Below are 23,611 nucleotides of genomic sequence, written 5' to 3'. Positions count from 1 at the left end.
CTGCCCACTCCACCACGAAGCTCCTCCCCCACGAAGCCCTGCCCACTCCACCACGAAGCTCCACCCCCACGAAGCCCTGCCCATTCCTCCATGAAGCTCCACCCCCACAAAGCCCTGCCCACTCCACCATGAAGCCCTGCCCACTCCACCATGAAGCCCTGCCCACTCTTCCATGAAGCCCCCCCCCCTCTCAAGCAAAGCCCCTCCTCCCTGGTTACACAATTCATGGAGCCAAGATAATTGTTACGGTTAGTCCCAGAAAAATAACCTACATCATTTCCGAAAGCTTTTTCTTTACTTTCCATTCATTCATGTACAACGCATTATGCACTCATGTTTGCACTTCCAAAAAAAATAGAGAAAATAAAAAATGCAAAGCTATTAACATAAATACAGCTACCAGTGTAATCAAATCTAATTAAATGAGTACATGTATACAGAATTGAAGTACACGTGACAGCAGATGCGTCATGGAGGGGGGGGGGCTTGAGCCCAGGCCACACGGAGAGCCAGTGCATTTAACATTTCCCTGCTCACATCATCATCAATCCACCACCAGTACACTTGACGATTACTTGATTACCACACACAAAAGGCATAGGGCCCACAAAGGACACTGGGGACTTCAAAAGCCAGCCAACCACCACATGTAGTTTTGGAGATCAGCGGCAGGTGGTGCTAGTGCACCGGAGTACATGGGCAGGGTCCCTAAAAGGAAAAGTTGGACGGGGGGAGGGGTTCTCCAATCAGTCCTTGCACAAAGGTCAATGTCATCACTGTTGGAGATGCTACTTCACCTTTGACACAATCTCGGTCGCTCCGCTTTAAGGGCGATAATAGTTTTGCGTCCAGCTGGGATGATGTCTGTGAAAGGGATGGTGTCAGCCGTGCCTGTAGCAGCTGTAAAGGGCTCTCAAGTGGCTTCAGGTAGTGGGTGGGCGGGCAGGGGGGAAATCGCTTTAAAGAAAGGTCCGCTCGGAGAGTAAACCCTGCCAAGTTGTTGACGGTGGCAAATGTTACTGCTCTGCAACATTCTTCACATTTTATAAACGGCGCTTTTTTATGGCTTGCAATGCTTCCCTCCTGTTTCCCCCCCTACCATAAACCAACAGACGTAACAACACACCTTCTCATATTATAAAGTACTTCGTTTTGGGGAGCGTTTATGAACTATTTAGACGTGACATTCGGCAGTCAATGGCAACAAAGTGGTCGCCCCCACAGGATGTGTATTAATGCTTGCGTGTTAACCTGTGGCACAAATGCTTCTCCCCACCACCCCCCTATCTTGCATCAATCCAGTTGCCTGTTTAGAGCACTGCCTGGCCAAGGTGAAAATGAGAGATGGAGACAGCTCGGACATATATACAGCTGTTACACACCACAGTCGGTTTATGTTTTGGGCGGTCAGCTGCAGGTTTCATGAGCCAAACAGTTAATCTACCCACGTTGACTCGTAAAATGGACAAGTACTGTGCATGCCCGTTGTTGGTTTACATAAAAATGTGTCTGGCCATCACATGCAGGACTACGATCACTGCACGCCTCGACGTTCGAGTGTCCGTCCCCCCAAGTCCGTGCTGCTCTCAACACAAATGTCTCACAATTTCCTTTGCTACCTTTTGATTGTATATATTTTTTTTACATTTGTTTGTAACATTTTATGGATTCCATCGTGAATGCTTGTGTTGGAAGAGTTTTTTTTGCTCACAAGATGGGCTCTCAATCTGAAGCCAAATGGTCCACACGGCATCTTAAGTGTTATATAAAAACTATAAAAATGCAAAGTGTACCAACATAAAACAGGATGAATACATGATGCTCGATGGTTCTTTTTGTTTGCTTTGAATTAAGTTCTATCCTGGCTTACATGTTATCATTGATGTTCAAATAATGTATATTTGTACACAGAACACGGTGCCATTGATTCAGAATGAGGTACCAAGACAGTAACACGGTCGTATTGTGCTGAATTTCAACACGCAGGGGATTGCGAGTGTCACATTATATCAGTCGTGCCACATTATTTCAGCAAGTGGCACCCTGCACACCAACATCAGCTGAATTTCAACTGCACAAAGCATTGGTTTCAACCAAGCTGAAAGTCAAGGGCATTGGAAGCCCTTCCACCACACCGTGCATCAGTAAATTGGCTTACCAAATGCTTTCCAGAATTACACGCCAGTATTGCAGACCACTATTGCATTAGTGACTGCTCTGAAAAGAACATTACGATAACTGCTCTAGACAGAACATTGAATAATCAATACCACCCGATAGCTACTGGGCCAACATAAGTTGTGCCGAATAAAACTCGCCCTTTCCTCCCATTATTTCAACACTAAATTTCAAGTTTATTTACTTCTCGTTTAAGGCTAACTAAACACATTTTATGTTTAGAAAAAAATGCAAGAGAAAATATTTTCTACATTAAATAAAATAATTGTCCCGTATATATTTGTTTCTAGTCCAAGTATAATGATGGTTTCTTGAAGCCTTAGCAGCATCTGATAACCAAGTTCGAAGTAAAAAAAACACACACATTTTACACACACAAACCAACAAACCACTGCTGCTTTTACAATGTTTACAGCTAAAACCACGTTATCCATCCACACTAAACTCTACACCTTAATGTCACTGTGCCTACTGGGACATGCGCATTAGCACATGCATTATTGATAATCTGAGCGAGTATGTTTAGGGTTAAAACACACGCGTGTGGCACCGCGTGATTCATTTGGACCAATTGTGTAGCTCGCAGTCATGAGCCACAGCCTTCAAAAATAAAACTGTATTTCTCAATCGGCATAATTACAGTTACACATCTCACAGCAGCTGTTAATGACCGTGATTTTCGAAGATGTCGGCAGACAGCTGTGTGTGCGAGGTGCTTTTTGTGCGGGTGAAGTTGCTTAAAGGTAAGGGAATCTGCTGTGCTACTTCGCAGTAGCATCAATTATTTCAGGGTGGCAAAGAAAGGCTTCCTTCACATTCCCTCTCCTCCTGCTTCTGTAATGGTGGTCACTTCAGCCAGCCATGATGTCAGTCAGTCGACAGTGTGCTACACCAATGACACATCGTTCTCAAATACTGAGACCATCACAGCACGGCCAATGTCAAAGACCGCTCTTGCGTGCACACAGGGCTCCTCTGTGACAAACCATGTTTGATGACAAACGAGAGCGCACTTTCCCAAGTCGGGGTCCCCCTCCTATCTTCGCAAAGCATCCGGCAATGAAGCGTTGGTGGCAAGAGTAGTTGTGCAGAATGATGCATAGTTCCAGATAACGACCACTGTCCTTTTTCAGTTCTTAATTTTGTCCCAAAATAAATTAAGCCGGTCGTGGAGAGCGCGCGGTGGTGGTGGTGGGGGGGGGCAAGGTGTCGATAGTATGAGCGCCGTCAACAACGCCGACCGCAGAACGGCGGCGATCAGAGGATGACGCAGCAGCGGCACAGGCGGGAGCGAGGGCCGGGCACCACCTGCGGGGGGGTGCTGGGTGCAAAGTACGCGTGCACCTTGATGTTGGGCAGATGAGCCTGCAAAAAGGGAGACAGCGTGGGGGTCCACGGTGAGTAAAAAAAAGAGTGAAATGTGACGCGACAGCTGCACGAACGCGTCTCCACATCAACTGCGAATGACTGTGACAGACTGGACACTCGCACTCTGACGGCATGTCAGTTCAGTAATTACTTCAACAGTGCGCACAAGCAGGCTCAGAGCTAGGGATATGCACCTAGGCTGTGATTTGCTTCAGGGTTGACATTAGATATAGGAATTGTGAACAGTGGTTATGATAAAGATGGCATCTGTGCAGACTTCACACTTATAAATAAATAAAAATCACTGGCAGTCTATAATGTAGACTTATTCTTGGTTCTTTCAGTAATAAAAAATACAATTAAATAAAAATATATAAAAAAGCACGACGTAACCATTGCTACAGTCTACATTACAGAATGCCAATATGCTCACCCAGCTTAAAAACCAGGCTACAGTCTACATTATAGACTGCCAGTACACTAACTCCAATTAAGAACCAGGCTACAGTCTACATGAATGTTTTTTTTGTTTTTGATGTTATTTTTATCATTTTTATTCCCTTTACTCGTATTATTATTTTTCTATCTATGTGACTTTACCGAAAGAACCAAAGAATATGAATAGGGCTAAGATAATTTATAATCCTTTGTTCATCCACTGCTGGATGTAGGCCTCCTTCCACCGAGTCCCTTGGCGCTGGGCACTGCATGGGAGGCGCGGTACGAGCATGAAATGACGGTGGTCACGGTGAAGGTGGCAACGCACCCGCAGGCGTTTGATTCCGGCGCGTGTGATCTGCTGGCAGTCGTAGAGCTCCACGCGCTGCAAACTCTGGCACCCCTTGAGGTGCTCGAGGGAGGCGTCCGTCACCAGCGGGCAGTTGTCCAGCTCCAGCACAGTGAGCCGCTCGTGCGAGCACGCGCCGTTCGTGAGGTGCCGGATGCCGTCGTCCGTGATCAGCTCGCAGTGCGACAGGCTCTGCGCGGTAGGCGTGTAACCAATCGGGGATCAATTTGTCACCGAATATTTTCCTCGGTCACTGGTAGATTGGAGTGGCCGGAACATGACGAGTAGTCACATCCATAGCGAAGAATATGGATGCGGTGTGTTGAGTGTGGAAACATATTTTAGGATCGCTGACCCAGACAGACCTGGCTGAGATGAAGCCCTCTGTGTTACAGGGTAATTATTTGGAGATTTAAATCAATTATTATGCTCACAATATATATGTCACCATACAGCCCTTTTGTCAATCGACTGCTGGATGAGAATCTCTTCAGGTTATTTGATCATATTTCACCATGCTAGTCAATGCGCATTGCAGAACGCGGAGAGAACAGACGTACAGTACAGCGATGCATTTGGCTGAACCACCCTCTGCTGACTACGCAGCCTTGAATCAGCCTACGCATGTCTTATACGTGGTGGTCAACCATGCAATCACTCTCCAGGCTGCTTAGCTTCCAAGATCTACCAAAGTAAGGAACATTCCAGGTGATTTGGGTGAAAACAATGCGCATGAATTGTGCGTGAATCGGTTATATTCCACTAGAGTGCGTTATACGTAAAGGCTTCACACGACCTCATGCAGCCACTGGAGGTGCTACATTCACCAATTCACCGACCCACGAAGGTGGCGATTCGTTACACACCTACTCTGCGGAGTGTGGTGCGAAGGAGACGAATGGGAGTGAAATCATATAAAAGAACCCTCACAAGCAGAGGGTGCAGATATATATTTGTCTCAATAACAAAGCCAGAATATATGGTCAAGACGTATGCAATTGGAAATGTTTTGCTCACCAGCACGGTAAGGCGAGGACAATTTATGGAGAGCTGCATCAGGGTGGCATCTGTTATCTGAACAACAAAAAATAATCAAAGTACAGACCTGAGATTGAAAACAATGAGGTTATAATGTTTTGGTGCGATTCTACCTGTGCACAAATTTAATACATTTGGTAATCTAGCCATTTTAATAGCGAAAGGCTAAGGGCGAAGGTGCTGTTTCTCAAACATATATAGTCGGCTAGTACAAGGCGATGTTGGTATATGGTTTTTACCCAATTAAAGTGATTGTTGGTGTTTGAGAAACCAAAAATTACAACAGCAATTAACGTTCACCAAGCAAGCTGAAGAATGCATTTGGTACTTCCTGAAACAAAAATCAACCAAAAGGTGCATTTAGCACCGACTCTGAAAGGACATCAGTGGCTCAGTGCATTACTCCAATGCTCAAGGTGAAACATGTATCAAAGTAAACACATGTTTAAACTGTACTTCGGGGCTAATGTGCTTATCAGTTAAGTCATTGCTGTTCAAAGAGGCATGCGAGTTCTGTTATAATACATACCAGGATACACTCTTCCAAGTCCATCTTCTCCAGCTCGTGGCAGTTCTGAAGCGAGATGAAACAAGTCATGTGATTTACCATCATCCAAGTTGGAACAATCAATCCATCGTGTGACGGAGTAACCTGCGATAGAAATGTATAATGTGCTATTGTGGAGAGACGTTATGAGCAATAAATCAACCTCTGTTCTTGTATCTTTACAGAAGTATGTTTCAGTCTACGTGCCAATTGTTCTCTACCCTTGTTAAGCAAAAGCATCTAAACACATTCAAACACTCTCCTGTAAATGATATACTCATCAGGCAAAAGAGTGGGCACAGGCTATAAACAAAATGTAATAACACACGCAACAAGGTGATTTCTAGACTAAAAAGGTCAAGTGACAATTACACAGGTTCTCCGATCGTCCCTTGCACATCATGTAAACTAAAGTGAAAACTGAAGTGAAAACTAAACTATTTCCACTGAGCTAAACTTCTCTTTTTCAGAAGCGACCTGGTCACAGATGATAATCAGGTGGAAATTTATAGCAGCCAAATACTCTAAAAGAATGTTCCTACATGGAGTGAAAACTTGACGGAGAGAAAAATCCACGCGACCACGAGGGGGAACAGACAACCTCGAAATTTACAGGTGTCAGGGTTGGGATGAAACCCATTACTTCCTGTACACCGGGCGAGGTAGTTAATATCACGCCATGGTGGCACCTAGAAATCATCATCATATTGTGATGATATATACATGGTGGCAGACTTATTTTAGATCACCCAATCAATAGTCAAACACTAGGACTATACTTTGTACAGCAGCAAGACAAACTAGGCTGTGTGCATTGTACATGTAGTTTGGAAATTCCATGCGACATTCAAGACTTGATGGGAGGACTGATCCATTGGTCACGATCGCACGTTATGCCATCTATAAAGAACCTTTTGCGAGCACTATTACCAGCAGGATTTGTTGAAGCAAGCAAACAGTGGACTAGTTTTGACATACAGAGACTCATGAACAGTCAGCCATGCTGGTTTAGAACAATGGCACTGTCTTACCCGAGCCAGGACCTGGAAACCAGCGTCTGACAACTGGGAACAGCTGGACACCTCCAAGATCCTGAAACACAGAGCCAAATCACTCAGCCAGGCAACGTGTGGATAAAACCAGACCGTTTGACAAGCAATGGACAAGCAGCCGAGATTCTGTGCCTGTACCACAAGCAAAAGGGATGTCGGGTCGACTTTGATTTGATTGGTAACACACGTGCTCTTCACGTGGCTTTTTACGTTAATTGTTCATTGATGGGACCACCGATTCCGCCGCTCCCTTCCAGAGCGCCCAAGTGCTTCGAGACGGTGTTCTGCAGTCGCTGCCATTTACAGATTTCTGTGAAAGGCGTCATACGCGTAAACAAAGTGAGGACGAGAAAAATAAACTGACTTCGGTATTGGGGGGGGTGGCGGGGGTGCGGGAACGAACCGCAGCTGTGGGCAGTTGTGTCCCAGCGCGTTGAGCACGGCGTCCGTGAGGGCCGTGCAACCCGACAAGGAGAGCGACTGCAGCTTGTGGCAGCCCCGGCACATGGTGATCACGCCCTCGTCCGTGAGACGCTGCACACAGACACCGCCGCCACGCTCCGTGACACACCACCACGCACGACTGCATACCACATCACACCGCCATATGCTACGACATACCACCACGCACCAGCATACACCAGCACACACCACCACACACAACATACCACTACACACCACCATGTATCATACTGCACCAGCATGTACCACTAAAAACACACTACGACATACCACCATGTACCAACATGTGCCCCGATGCACCATGATGCAATACATAACTTAACATGACGGCCCGCCACTCGCTCACAAGCACGTGAGTGTCAGTGCATGACCCAGCGGTGTAATTTTGCGATGATTTGCTCACCACTGGGTTGGCTCTGACTGCCCGATTATTCCACCACCCACGCATTGTTGTGCAGGTTAATGCAGTGTCAACTGTGAGCCACGTGGTGGCACCAACGCAAGGCAAGATCCACTATCACTGCAGACATCGTAGTCGGTTCGTGATTATTTAGGGGCGACTTTGAAATGAGTTGTCAAAATTCAGGGTCACAATTTGATTAAAGAATCGATTCTTTTTTTATGACATTGCGGTAAATGTAGCGACATCTAGTGGTTGGAGAGTTGACACGAACCCGTAATATATTATGTGGACCAAAGGGAAAACATAACTTAAATCTTGACTCAAAGCTTTCGTGACTGCGGGAATTAATGTTTTTTGGGTCTTTCGGTAAAGTCATGTAGACCAAATTTTTTTTACAAAAAACTACGACGTTTCGATCACAACACAAGCAATCGTCATCCTCCTGGGCCATAGCTAACACGAGTGACGAGCGAGATATGAACCTAACCCTGACCTTCCACTGATGACGATTGCTTGTGTTGCGATCGAAACGTCGTAGTTTTTTTTATTCTACATGACTTTACCGAAAGACCCAAAAAATATGAAAAACATAACTTGTTACACACGTGATCTCAAACGTGTATTTTGAGCAAGAATCAACGTTATTCCTCTGTAATGCACATCTCCTATTGAGTGTTTTGCATGTAAATTAAGACTGTCTAGCACTGCGTAGGCCTGAATACATATTTTCTCACCTTATCCCTGTATAATATGCATAGTATTATAGATTAATAGCTTAAACTCACAATACATATAAATACATATACAAGAATCGTTTACCCCAAGTATAATACCAATGGTGGGGTGTGGTGGCGTAGTGGTTAGCAGCGCACTGAGCCATAGCTAACACGAGTGACGAGCGAGATATGAACCTAACCCTGATCTTCCACTTAACCCACCCACACTGACCAGTGTGGTGGAGTACGGGGTCGACACGGTGTGGGGGAGGCCTTCATACAGATCGACAAATGGTTGCAAATATAGCCAACGTCTCTCGAGCTCCCCTAGGTGGAAGCTCTTCAACCAGCAGTGGTGTGAGAAGGTAATTGCAGGGCTGCACCTTTACCACCACATTTGTGTGTCAACATTGGGCTATGAAAACACACAAAGAGCCACCACGCATAGTGGCTCAGAGTGACTCACAATCGTCTTAAAGAACAAACACAGAGGCCCGCAACATTACTGCTAACCGAGGGCCAAATGTAAATCAGTGCCAATTAAAACTCATTAGCCTGCAAACCAATTACCAAACATGTTCTGTTCATGCCACGGTCATTATGGCTTTCACCCGCTCACTGGAGCATTGGTGAAAGTGAGAATTAACATACACATCGTCGAGCCTTGGAGAATAGGGGGGGAAGAGGGTTCGTGTGTGCGGCGCGAGCCTCCGGAGCAAACCGACTGGCACCAGCTCTGCCATGTCAAGTCAGTTCGTTGGGTGTTCATTAACCTGGGAGCATTTGCGTGTATAAATACAGCTGGCCGTTCTGTTGACAAACAAGTCAGGTTCAGCAAAGGACATTCTCTCGTACCCCTGCTGCTGTGACTATGAAAGCAACAATTTCAGAATGTTTTAAGAGAGAAAAATGCTTAAATGTTTTATTTGTACCGTGAATTATTAACACTTTACACTGTGGGTGTGGAACACTGAGAAGTGGTACCCCTTTCACATAAACAGTCGACCCCTTTTAAAAGGTTCTGAGGCAAAAGCCATTGTATAGTTTGTAAGTTGGGTCTGTGTATATACACAGACATCCAAACCAGCACACAATAGCAAATTGTAGTTAGGATAAATGGGGCCGACATGAACTTCAATGGTAGACTGCCACTCCCATTCACTATTGCCGCGTTCACACAGCCAATGAAAGCGAGCTGGGTCCAGTTCATGTGCCTGGCCTGAATTCCCAAGGCAGCCTTACCAGACCAAGAGAACACTAACTAGGCCAAGTGGCTTAATTTGGGGTCACATGAAAGAAAGACTTCAAGTCAATGGTGTCTTCACTTAGGTCATCTTAAAGGCAGTCTCAAAATGAAAAATGTATTTGAACTTAAATCTTGTTAACAATAAAGTTGCTAACTTTAATACAATTTGAATAATTTCACTCGACTGTGAAGGTAAGGGAGATGTATGTTGAACTTCTTTCACACAACGTAGCCAACCATACCAATCAGAGTTGCAGTGAAAGGACAAACTAAACACAAAAAGCAGTTCTAAAGAAATTAGTTTTCAATCTAGATGTAAAAGTGCATAGCCCCAGTGGAAAAAAACAGCATTCCAGACGGCCGCAGAAGCGCATCTGAAAGTGCGCGATGCAGTGACCATCTTTGTTCTATGGCGAGCCAAAAGCCGCTGCTGCGAGGATGACCGGAGTTTGCGTGATGGTTTATGTTCCTTGACAAAAGATAGAGGGGGCAGGGGGAATGGAGCAGGAGAGGCTGATTCCATAGAGTCCCCACATGGTTCTGGAAATGTTGCTGGGACCGTTCTGGGAACAGCTCAGCATGGCTGGGTCTGAATCCAAATGGTGGTGGAAAAACAGTGTGAGCGATGCACAAGCAGACCATGGGTGCTCAGCAATGACATGGGCACTGCCATGGCAGCTCTTGCTCCGATAGTACCGCCCTCCCTCAATGGCACTGCCTACACTAGCGAGTGCTTCGGGTGAAGTAATTGACCGGGTGGTGATTAAAAAATAGATTTATAAAACTCCCACGACGTAAATTTTTATCTAAACGAAACGTTATGGGTGTCCAAGCCTCTGTAGAGTTAAAACCTTAGAGAAAAGCAAAAGTGCGTTACCTCTGGCTAACCTTGCTATAAACACCGAGCAATTAGCCCAAGACTTTATGGCAGTGCCAAAAACTATAAAACTAAACAATATTTATTTTACCAGGTAAGGCCCACTGAGCTATATAGATATTTTTCCGAAGCGACCTGGCCACAGATGATAGCTTAACGAAGTGGGTTATCGTGTAGAAAGTAAAAGCAGCCAAATACTCTAAAAGCATGTTTCTAAATGTGGAGGGAAAAACCGGCGGACCCGAAGAAAAATCTACATGACCACAGGGAAAATATGCAAACTCCAAATGTACAGGCATCAGGGTCAGAATCGAACCACTACCTCTCCTGTATACCAGGCGAGGAAGTTAACATTTCGCCACCGAAGAAAGATATTAACTGCACTGGTGCACCACAGCATACACCAGCTGCATCACGACAAGCACATAGATGGAGAATGATTTTAAAAAGTTGTTTTAGGACCACTGCTAATGTTAGAATTTTTAAATTGAAATTTATTTTAACCAGGTGAGAACTGCAAGAGACCAGGATAAGTCTCATTTACAAGTGATCTGGGTCACTAAAATGTTCAACAACAACAAAGAGTTTAAAAAGCCACCGAGTGCCAGCATAAAGTCAAAATGGATACTACCCTTTTTTAAACGACCTACAAAACTGCAATAATTAAGCAGGCACTTGTTAAGAGTGCTGTCGGGTTTTTTTTATTAGACGAATAAATATGAAGGGTAAAAATATGTAATCTACAAAATAGAACCTGACAGGAACACTGCCTCATCACTTTAGCTTATTACACGGCGGCACGAGAGTGTTGTTCTGCAACGAGCCACTCCAGGGCGGCTAATGAGCCCGCTGTGACTTTAGTTCGCACATTCAACCACGGCGGCTCCATCCATCTGCTTGTAGACTTGGAGGAAAGAAAATGCATTAGCGGCGAAGCTTCTTGGGCGATTAGTTTTTTTTTTTCTTCCCAGACTGGGTTACTCTATATCTCGGACAGGTCGTCAGTCTTGCGCATGGCATTTGACAACCCTGATGCATGGAATTTCCAACGGAGTGGTATGCTCGCAGAGTCAGGGCGGCGCAGGCTGGGCAAATCCTTGTAAGGAAAGGATGCTTATGTTTTGTCCCATTCAGCTCCTTGTGTCTAAACTTAATGACTTTAATTGGCTTCTCTACAGCAATGCATTTTTAATTAAAACAAGATTGTGTGATGCATTAATCGGTTAAATGAGCCTCGCATTGGATCACGAGCTGTGATTTTTACACCGTTAATGAGCACACGGGGGTATTGGTGGTGCAATGGTTAGCGCGATGCACTTTTGTGAACCTGGTGATTTTAGTTCCATTCCCGACCACGGCTAACATCAGTGGCGACTAATATCTGAACTGATCCTTGGCAAGACCTTTCACCAACCAGCACTGACTGGGGTGGTGAAGTATAGTCACACAAGCTGCATGACAGATACGGCATGGGGAGAACTTCATTCAGCAGTGGACTGAAAAAGGGATGCAAATTACATTGCAACACAGTTTGCTTTTCTAAAGTGCTCTTCATGTGGAGCATCTCGGTGCGTTCATCAACAGTAATACAAATTCAAAAAGCTATTGACGAATGAATCCAGCTGAAAATCAAGTCAACTCAAATACGTAAAAAATAATTGGCTGAAAGGATTTGATTATGCCACTGATATGACTTGGAGTAGAGATGCAGAGGCAGTGAGCATCGCAACTAAAGGGCCTTGGTTTGGTGGTCATTCTTTCGTTGATAAATCCCTTTACCACTCATGATTTTACACTACTGGCTACGTGTTGGTGGTTGTGCTGTATATAGCTTCTCTGAAGTGTGTTTTCAGGTTTTCCACGTTGTTTGGCACGATGTCCGACGTTTCGGTTGGCATGCTGGGGAGCTTCTGTTCCCAAAGAGGCTCCCCCAGCGCGTGGAAGCAAAAGGCGAGACGTCCTCATGGCCAAACAAAGCGCGGTACAACCCGGATACACATCGGGGAAGACTACTACGCATTCTTAACCATCACCCACGCATGTGGACCCCGAAGCGGATCACCTAAAATACTGAACCGACATTGGCTATTTGCAACAGCTTTCGTAAGAAGGTTTGCATTATTTTAATTCAACTTACGGAGCAATTCTGCAGGTTAAGGGTGATGAGCCCAGGACTGTACTTGCCAACCTGCTTAAGAGCGCCATCATTCACCTTCACACAAACGGGGAACAGAAGGGTTTCATAGGAAACATTTACGGGTTACAACTAAACAAACAGCTCTACAAATATGCATGCTTTGCAGAGGAAATAATTAGTGATGTGGTCGCATTTTTTTATTCTGTTTATTCAGAAGAAGCCTGATTTTAAATATGTTCTGGATTTGATTAAAAAAAAAATCTTCATGGATCTGTATTTAGAGTGACATTCGAAGATGTTTTCCAAACATTGGATCGGAAAAACTAAGGCGTATACAACTCTAGAAATATTAACCATCTGATGATTGCCGATTGCAGTTGTGATGTTTAATGGGAATTACACTTCAGGAAATATTAGAAGAACGAAATAAAAATGGCTGCAAAGATGGGCTGAAGCTAAATACCGGCATTAACAAAAGTCATGTACGACAGGTTAACTCAACAATTGGTGAAATTTGTTTGAAGCAGACCAGAATAAAAATAATGAAAAAAATGTGGATGAGAGTAGGTTGTACTGCTTTTGGAGGACTGAACGTAATGATGAAGAGCAAATGTAAGTGCGCTTAAGGAATAATGTGTTTAGTCAGAGTAACCTACCCGCAATGACAACATAGATCGCATACATGGAGATTGGTGGAGAAAATGGAATAAATGCTGAAAGAAGAGAGGAGTTTAGCATGCTAGGAATACAGCGAGACAGGAAGAGGAACATGTGGACTTCATAAAATACGAATGTTAAAGACATCATATTGACTGTGAATAAGAACAAGTTGACTTGGGCAGAAATATGTCTAGAAGGGATGATGGCCGGTGGTAATAAATGAACAATGGAGTGGCAGCCAAACGAGAGAAAATGCCTGAGAGGACGTCAACTGCAGAGATGGAAAGTTAAAATCTGTTTGCGTACAGGTGCAAGAACGATTGTTATATCGCAAGACCATAAGAGATGGTGACAGCTTAGGGAGGCCTGCATCCAGAAGTGAATAATAGATCATCGCAGATGTCCCTTATGAATAATCAGCCATAACACATCTCACAACTATTGCAAACAGCAATCGGAAATAATAACAGCACACTGTGCTCATGGGAACAGAACAATGCCATGATCACTTTCCATATTACCACACCAGTTAGTGAGCGTGTACAAGTTGTCTGAATGAATGCGGTGCTTTTCTTCTCCCCTTAAACTCGCGCCGTTGTTTATTTTAGGTGATCAATTCCATCGTGCCACTCGCAATGCACCAAGTCATTTGTAATTATCGCCACTTACGCAAGAGGAGCACAAACCAACAAATACACTTGGGGCAAAGGCAACGGCATCGTGCCTACGGTTTAATTACAGTGCACAACACAATGGCAACGTGCTAACGTTTGTTCCAATTTTTTTTTATGACAGTGTTAACTCGCTGATTTTTTTCTGCAGAAGGGGTTTATTTTATTAATTTGTTTTAAGATTTCACTGGGTGAATTTCACCCAATGCTGCATCTGATTTTAACATGGCAGTGTTGGAGCTGTGGCCGAGCGTATGCATGCTGGCACCCAATCGCAAGACAACCAACAGAAATAAAAACAAACACATGCGCACACCACGCACATGTAGTTTCACATTATTCAATCATACTAACATTACTATAGTGAGCCTGTCAGAACTTAGCCTGATTTACCTCAAAATAAAAAAATGGAGCTACTGTGATGGAAAGAGGAAGACAAACACAATAAACAAAAAACGTAATGCATTCGTCAATAGCACTGCCTTATACGGAAAAAATATATATCATAGGTAGTGACATTTAGGGCAATGACCCTTCTTCATAGCAGAGATTACGGGTGATTGTTTGCAATCTAACCATATATATTTAACATTTTATGGCAGTATGATCGAATGTGTTGAGGCTTTGATCGTCCTCAAATAATATCATCATCCAATGAAATGCAGTATTTTTGGTGAAATCGCCATGAAGATATCCAGAACGTTAATAACAAAATTGCAAAATTAAAAAAATCCTTCAATTACAATTACATCCAAATGGGTTTCTTTCTGCTTGTATAGTTTTTTTTTTCAGATGCTAAAAACCATCCGAATTAACAAAAACATAAACATTGGTTAAAAACTGAATGACCTAACGAAGGGCAGGAAAATCCTCGGTGGGCCTCACCATGTGGCAGCCCTTGAGTAGCAGGACCTTCATGCCGGGGCACTCCCTCACAAGCGCCGTGATACCATCCTCCGACACGTTGTCGCACCACGACACGTTGAGATGCTCTAGTCCTTTGCAGCCATCGCTACACCAGGAGGGATAAAAAGAAAACAAAATCAGTCAGCAGGCGTGGTCGGGGAGAAATAAAAAAAAAAGATCAGCACAAGCAGCACTGGCATAAAAAAAAGCTCTCCTGATGGGGCACACGTTGTTTGTGCACATCTTTTCTGCTTACATTTTATTTTTCGTACGAAATATTCCGAGAACTATCAGCTCTATTGTACAAAATATTCCTCCTGGTAGCTTATTTGCAATTAACCTTTTGTGCGGACACGTAGATGCGGCTATAATCTTCATACAATGCCCCTCCAAGCACAGCCACGTCTGCCACCATATCCCTCCAGTCTTATTCGTTCCCTCCTTGCCTTGCGACAAGTAGCACTTTTGTAGAGCTCAGACTTTAATTGGATTCATCCCTTGAGCGCTCCGCACCATCACCACCCCCAGCAGCCCATCTCGTATGGCCACAAGCCAGTTATTTTGTCACTGCCAATGCCAATGCCTATGCAGGCAAAACGGCACGGACATGAAGCCAGACATAATTTAATATAATCTTGTTAGGGAGAAGTATCTGCAAATTTAGTTAATTTGCTCTAAATGTCTTTTCCAATTAATTATTGCAAGCAATTTTCAAAGTTAGAGTTTAGCCTATGACACTTGGACACAAGGAGCTTTGCTCTTTTTTTGTCGATTACCATAAGAGCTGTGACAGGCATCGTGACTTGCCTGAGCGCTTTGAGCGAGTGGTTGGTGATGGAGGTGCAGGACGTGAGGTCAAGCTGCTTCAGTTTGGAGCAGAACTTGCCCAGGCTGGAGCACGTGCTGTTAGTGTCCGACACATGGCACCATCGCGGACAGGCACAACAGGGAAGAGCGGTCAGAGCTGGGGTTACGCGTCCTGGCACCAGACCAGGAATCCTGAAATTGCCCTGAATCTTTATACGTGTGCTGAGCCTGAACCCACTTTGAAAACGTTCCCCCGCCATCACCAACCCACACTGACCAGCGTGGTGAAGTATGGAAAAATAACCCCCACCCCACGAACCGCAATGTGTTGGGAGATCCTCATGCAGCAGTTGATTGACAAAAGGACTACACATGTACACAAATAAAATGTATTTACGTGAATTTGTGGACTTTTAATTAAGAAAAAAGACAATTGATTAGAAGAGTTCAAATTGAGATACTACAGAGAAACGATTAAGAAATGCCGAAACATAAGATGAACATATATTGAGGTGGTAAAATTACAAATGAAGAAAAGTTGTTAAACATTACTACTGAAAGGAAATTAACAAAATGACAAACTGTTGGCACACCGTATAAAAATAGAAAGGTCAACTTAAAAAAATTATGCTGGAGTGGGGGGGGGGGAAGCAGAATAAAAATGAGTAGGAAGCAGCATCAAGCTTGGCTGGATGACATTGAGGATTAGTCAAAAAGGTAGCGACCAGAATTTATTGAGAAATGTAGGAATAGAAATGACTGAGCTCATAATGTTATCACCCTTAAAAGCGGCGATGGCACCATAATTTGATCAACTTCCAAAATGGAGATGGGCTCATAAAAAGTCAGATGATGAAAGCTATATTATTATCAAAATAAGTATTTTGCATCTGTGAGGAAACCAGAGTACACAGAGAATACTCCCTCGCACAAGGGTTTAAACACTCGAAGATCTGCACTGATGGGTTCACAACCAACTGAACTGCCATCTCCTGGACAACTTGCAGCCCAGTGGCTTTGAGAGTTTCACAAACCTACGTGATCCACCAGCGCCCCTTGCTTCGCCACCACGCCAAACTGAGGATAAAGGCAGCCGTCATACTGTGTTGTCGAAGGCCATTTAAAAGCAGCGAAACTCTTGTTGCTTTGGGACTTGCAGGTCAAAACCCAGGCAGGCGCAGAGAGGGTGGAGGGACGACGCAATGTTACCCGCTGCATCTTGAGCCCATTGCATTTGTAATTACTCAAAGGATTATTTTTACAATTCATCGAATCGGTTTGCGGGGACGCGGAACTGTGAGTGCAGTATTTCCACAGCGTGGAAAATTACACAATAGGGTTGCATTGTATTTGACATCAGCATTAACCATGATCAATCAGCTGCTGGATGAAGGCTGTCCCGAATTCTCATGGTCTAGCGATGCGACAGTCCAACCCGTGCTCGCATACTCTGGGTCACCCGAATGCGAGTGGTGCGCTCCCCATGTCAGCGAAGTACATTAGAAAGATCCCTGTATAGCTTTAACAGACTGTTGGAGCAAGTACTGTTAGCGAGCACTTACGGAGGCCGGCACGGCACACGAGGGGGTGGGTGGCCAGCACCACACCCGGCCGCCTTTGTCTCCCCAGTGGCAATATTTAAACATCGCTCCATGTACACATTTGAGACCAAGTCGAACAAGGGGAAATCCAGGACCGGTTCAGATAATCGTCACCGGTGTAAATCATGAGAGCGGGAATCGAACTCGGGCCGCCAGGTTCGTAGCGCAGCGCGCTAACCGCTACATCTAGCATGGACTGAGCAGTGTGGCGAAGCACGGCCACGTATCCTCCGCCAATGGTAATGGGGGTCACGCAGGTCATTTAAAAAAATTATTATTCTTTTGGATGTAGGTATTGTTGCTAATCCATCATTTATTGCCCATCCCGAGTTGCGCCGAGAAGTCGGTGGGGCTGGGCCTTCTCCTTGAACCGCTGCAAGCCCCTGCAGCGAGGGTGGGGCCCACAATGCCGTTTGCCAGGGAGTTCCAAGGATTCTGACCCGGCAGCGACGACGACGAGCGTTTAGAAGCCCTCGAATTTACAGGTGGAACGAAATATTAGTGAGCAGAAAATAAGAGAGGTAAGACAACTCTGCTTGCATTACTTTGTCGTCAATCTGTACCGTGCCCCAACTTTGCATGTGAGCATTTGGCGTGCGCGCGTACTTGTCTGTGATTTTGGTGCAGCCGTTGAGATTCAGAATTTCAATGTTTCTGCAGTTCTGGGCAAAAGTCCTGCAAAAGAAGAAAAAGCAGAATGTGTTGGGGGGAGGGGGATGACTGATCATAAAAGAGATCAGCCCAGCAAATGCGCGATATATCAGCAATGCGGAGTGATCGGGCCCCGCTGCAGTTTAACTGCAACGCGCAATCCATCGAGGATTATGCAAAATCTAACAAATTCCAAACACTTCAACATTATTTAAGTTCATGTATTAAAGAACCACAGTAAATATTCAACGACATTTTTTAAAATGCTAAATTATTTTCCGATTTTTTTTTTTATTAACAAGTTAAACTTTTGTTTGTTGTAAATTATGTTTAAAAAAACACACAAAAGTGCAACTGCTGGTAAAGTCAGCAAATTATGTGACAAGTATTACACAGATTTTTAAAATTATTTTGAACATAACCAAAGAATGTTTTACGTGCACGACATAAGTGGGCAAAAATATTAACTAATATGTAGTGGTTATGGAACTCTTTATGAACTAGAACATATTTATATGAAACCAAAACATAAACAACATCCTCCTTAAATCGGGGCCTCTATTGTCAGGCTTAGCCAAGTTCAAGCATAGTTTGTGATGAATTCTAGTTCAGAAATATGTAGCTACAACACTATTAATGGCCGCATGCAAATAATTCTTCAACACACCAACAAAAACATAATATTTCATTTACGGAGCTCGGAAGACATATTTTATAGCCGTCATCAGCAATCTCAACTTGACAGCCGCCTTTGACGCAGGTGACAATTTTTCTATATTGAAATTTGAAAGAATCAACCGGCAATTCAACAGCCGTCTATACTTCCGTAATGTAAATACAAAATAATGAAAAATGTTCAACCTTGAGTCCTGTTTAAAATTCAAGTGCAAACAAATAAAAAATAACCCCCCCAAAAAAAACCATAACCAGTGGTGTGCAGCGAAAGCTGGCTGCTCCCCCAAGAAGCGTGAATGAGCAGGCTGCATTGTGAATGCCAATATACTATTAGCAGGATTATAATAAAACTTTATATGGTCCAAATCTGTGTCAATGCTTCACATAATTACAGAGCACTGGAACACAAAATAGCACAGGACAAGTCCAATCAGCTAAGCCCACCATACATTTTGGAGAAGAGAAAAAAATTGCCAGAGATGCAAAACATCCCACTTCTGTAAGCAATTCAAATACGGATTAAGAGATGGGCAGTTTCTTACATTCGTAGTGTTGAATAACAAGGGTCATGTATTCCACTTACAAAGCCGAATGTAAGTAAACATGCTTTCGGATAAAACATTTAACCACGAGAGAATCCCTGTGTCTCAGGACTCCTCATCAGGAGGGTCCTGCATTGATTGGTATGATTAGTCATTAACGTGTGTTTTGAGTGATGCAGACAATTTAGAGCACCTCGATAAAAACCCAAGGTTGTAAAAAAGAAGTCACATTCAAAGCTCTACACAGATAGGCTCAAGAATCTATTGCATGTTTCCTGGCCACCTTGCAGCCCAAGCCTAAAACGGCTGGGATTCGCAGGCCATCTCCCATCCAAGACCTAAAGATCTATTGAAATTCGGTAAATTCGGTACATTCGGGGTGATCTAACCACAGGCAAAACAGCATAAACCTAGCCCGTCTTTAACAATTCAACCTTTATTAGGCAAGATACGACCCCCTTGTGCATGTCAAACAACGGATTAATTTGTAACCGCTCATTGAGTTTGGAAGCCAATGGATGGCGTTCCGGGGTCGCCAGATGGATTCAATTTGTACCTCCTGCAAAAGCGCATGTGGGACAATGATTGGTGATGCGAGTGATGGATTGCACTCCGCCGCAGTCACAATAAGGCGATTTTTTAGTTCGCCACTTTTGGAGGACGTAGCCTCACCTGCATGCATAATTTTAACATGGTTAAGTGCCATCCAGTGTCTTCGAGACAAGCAGGCAGGTAGTTCTTGTGTTAGGGCTTTGTTTGGGACATTACGGGCTGGCCACAACGTATCTCACCACTGGTTATGGATGTTCACACTGCTGTGGGTAAGCACTGCTAAAGACCATCAGCTTGACTGGCAATGTTCTGTGTGGCGAACGCACGCGAATCACCTGCCTGACATGATCACTCTGCACTCAGTCACGTGTAAAGCCCCAGATTAAAACGCGACATTTACAAGTCGATCATCCACAAGTGCACCATTGTGTTGCTTGCAAGAGCCTTTGTTAACGCCTTCCTATCCGGAGTCTACGGTGCAGTCTGCACTGTGGTGTAGAGCCAATGGTGTTCTTATTGTAGTTATTGCTGTTGTTTTTCCAGCAGAGCCAAAATGTTTAAGTTCTCACTTGTCTGAGCACCTGCAACCACATCTAAACACATTCTTCAATAGCAACGCACTAAAAAGAAAAAAATAGATATATGCACGCGGTGACATTTCAGGCAATGGTTCTGATCAAGTGTTTGTTATTTGTACTGTGCACAACTGCCAAAGTAGTATAACAGGAAATTGTTACATTGTGAGCTCTTAGAAGATTGGTCGATCTTCACAGCAGCCTTGATTTATTTTAGGAAAAATGTGGCGCAGGCACAATTAAATTAATGTTTCTGAAGAAATTATTAATTGCTAAATACGGCAATGACATAATATAGTTTTTATTAGTTAAATCGCGTAAATATAAATGTGTCGTTAAACCCGCCACCACCGGACACAGCCAATTAGTAAGGTTTGTACGTAAACAGAACATGCAAATTACATGTAACGAAACAGGCGGATTTCTCCACAAATGTGGCTGTCGCCTGATGATGCTAGTTGTAATTGTTGGCGAAACGTCGTACTCAGATTGTAAATGTTATGAATTTGCTCTCCAACACACCGGTGCTGTACTAGTGATGAATTGGCCACGTTGTGTTTACGTGACAACCCTTACTAGTTGGCTGTGTCGGGTGGTGGCGGGTTTAACGACACATTTATATTTACGCGATCTAATCCAAAAAAATAAATTATGGATGATATTGGTCGCGAAAGCCTACGCGTGTTAAACTGACGGCAATGACAGGCAATAACACAATTTAAATCCCAAAAGTTCCATCCAATTATATGTACATATGCTGACATTAAATTAATTATAATGAAATCCAAACCAAAGTACACATTTGAACAAAACAGCCAGTGATAATTACTGGAACATTGTGAATGTTCTATTTGTTAATTTATTATTATTTTTGGTTATTTCTGCAGCTTGCTCATAATGATAATACATTATTCCGGTGATCACAATTCAAGGCCCTATAGGTTAACATCAAATATAAACACATCATCCTCGACTTACGAACACTGACTTAGTGAATGTGGCTCCGCAACAAGACACGTTCGCAAGTCGAGGAATATATGTAAATTAACTCATCCACATTGTTGTTCACCACTCATCAACACGACACTCACCGCCCCCGCTGCACATAAACACTACTGATGCTACACTCCCACGCTTACCCATATAGACAGAGCACTCCCACCAGCCAATTCGAAATGTCACACACACACATGCGCTCCCTCTCCCCTCAGAGATGCCTTCTCATCATGCTTCCTCCTCCTCGGGCCCACGGCCAATTGAAAATGACCCACAGATTGCGTTAATTTTTTCCAGTTATCCATCAAAAAGTTTATTTTCGACGCTTCCAACGAAAACAATAATAGATTAATCGCCCTGCTCCGCTCTGTTCCCCACTGTCATTTCATGGTCATGGTGACCACAAGATACCGGGGCCTTCCTCGAGTGAACTTTGACCATTCTGCTCGGGACGTGCGTTGGCAAGATTCCATAGCGAGCAGTCCTTGTTACCGCAGTGCGCTGTCGCCCACTCCCTGGCAGCCACGCAGGCCCAGCTGCCGGAGGAACCCGCCGCAGCGTTTGGAGATGTTCTCCACCACACGCCCCTGTGGGGGAAGGCACACACACACACACGTTCAAAGTCAAGCATGAGATGTTGGGACATCATAAGACTCCAGCCTTAAATTGTGAGACCTTAACAGCTAGGGGTGGGGTGATACATCAATTAGTTGGTTAACATGAATTATAAAGCTCATGATTCCTGCACCGAATCAAGTACATTACGTAAAAATGTAATTCTTATCGAAGAAGTACAATAATGGTGATGTCTTTGACATGAAAATCACTCTGGAATATCTGTAATATATTTGCTGCTAAAGACACCTATTTGCATTGATATATATTATCATTGTAGATGTTGCATGTAATGGGTACATGCCACTCCTACAGCCACTAGAGGTGTTAACTTTCACTGCAATGTAAACAATAATAATTATAACAGAAGCACAACCAGACATGTGGTCAATTTCAATTGTAATTGTCATTAATAATGGATGGCAATCACAATTCGGGTGTAATTGTAACTTGAGCTTACAATGCTGAGCTGTAATTGTAATTATTATTGAACCCAGGTTTGACCACAACCCCGAATTACAAATCATGTCATTGCCAAAGGGGAAGGAAGGGGGGGTAAATTGTTCCACCAAATTGTTTCACCAAATTGTTTCACAAAATTGTTTCCGGGTTCCTGGTAGACTGGCCCGTGACTGGTAGCCACACACACGCATTGTGATGTCGTTATACTCCGTGCATAAATACATTCCAGGTCACCAATCGAACCAGACCTGGCAAAAATTTTGAATTTGTAACGCGTAGAGTTTTCGTTCACGCCGAGGAGGGAGATACTTATTTAGACACACGGGAAACCACAGACATGTAGGAAGGCAGCCAGAATTGGCAGCAACAATTGTCCAAGCATTTTGGTCCTTTATTGGGCTGTTTGGCCAACTCCATTGGTGGTCAAACTACTCAGACATAGCCCACAATGCCCTGGTGAGGCGGTGAAGGCGTACACGCTCCTGTCAGATACGTTGTGCCATACTCTGTGGTTCAGTCTGTAGTCAGCGTGGGGGGTAGGGGGCCCTCCTGAGGTCTCAGCAGGAACACAATGACACCAAGTGATGAATGATTCCCACCTTTGCACAGCAAGTGCTTAATGTGGCCATTCGAAGAGGACGAGATACTTTGTGGGAGAAAAAACCCAACATAATGAGAAATAATAAACTTGTGAAAAAGCCTCCTCAATATAATCCTGGTAAGTTGAAGCCCCAAATGTATGGACTTATCATAAAGAATAATCGGCACGTTCACATTTTGAATTTGCCACTTTGAAAAATAATGAAAATGATTTGTATTTGTGCCATATTCCGACTGGTACCTATAAAATCCCATTGTGCATGCAGATGGACGACGCCTTTGTTGAGACACATTAGGGGTGTAATGATCCGTCCCCTTGTCCCTGCGATCCAATGAATTGTGAAGAGAATGTGTAGAGATTTGCTTCCAAAATTGATTATTTGAATGTTGTGGTGAGTGCTGTGGCTGGAGGGGTCATATGAAACCACTACCGTACAAAATACATACCAATCACAGACAAGTTTAAGCTTACACACACGATTCAATG

The 23,611-nt window shown here is 43.9% G+C and overlaps 1 protein-coding gene across 1 annotated transcript in view; it reads right to left on the bottom strand.

Annotated features, from left to right (window-relative positions):
- Positions 1-223: 223 nt before the first annotated feature.
- LOC144934496 (F-box/LRR-repeat protein 20-like) overlaps positions 224-23,611 on the bottom strand; it is a 39,697-nt gene continuing 16,309 nt past the window's right edge. The window contains exons 5-15 of the mRNA XM_078860315.1: positions 21,940-22,034; positions 18,063-18,131; positions 15,856-15,951; positions 15,028-15,154; positions 12,812-12,886; positions 7,374-7,504; positions 6,950-7,010; positions 5,901-5,945; positions 5,351-5,407; positions 4,313-4,525; positions 224-3,543 (exon numbers count right to left, since the gene is read on the bottom strand). Of these exons, the coding sequence (XP_078716441.1) occupies positions 3,436-3,543; positions 4,313-4,525; positions 5,351-5,407; positions 5,901-5,945; positions 6,950-7,010; positions 7,374-7,504; positions 12,812-12,886; positions 15,028-15,154; positions 15,856-15,951; positions 18,063-18,131; positions 21,940-22,034 (1,077 nt within the window). The 3' untranslated portion in view covers positions 224-3,435. The remainder of the gene's footprint in view (positions 3,544-4,312; positions 4,526-5,350; positions 5,408-5,900; positions 5,946-6,949; positions 7,011-7,373; positions 7,505-12,811; positions 12,887-15,027; positions 15,155-15,855; positions 15,952-18,062; positions 18,132-21,939; positions 22,035-23,611) is intronic.

The sequence above is a fragment of the Lampetra fluviatilis genome, chromosome 10, assembly GCF_964198595.1.
Source record: "Lampetra fluviatilis chromosome 10, kcLamFluv1.1, whole genome shotgun sequence".
NCBI classification, from domain to species: Eukaryota; Metazoa; Chordata; class Hyperoartia; order Petromyzontiformes; family Petromyzontidae; genus Lampetra; species Lampetra fluviatilis.
This window is presented reverse-complemented; position numbering and strand designations above follow the sequence as displayed.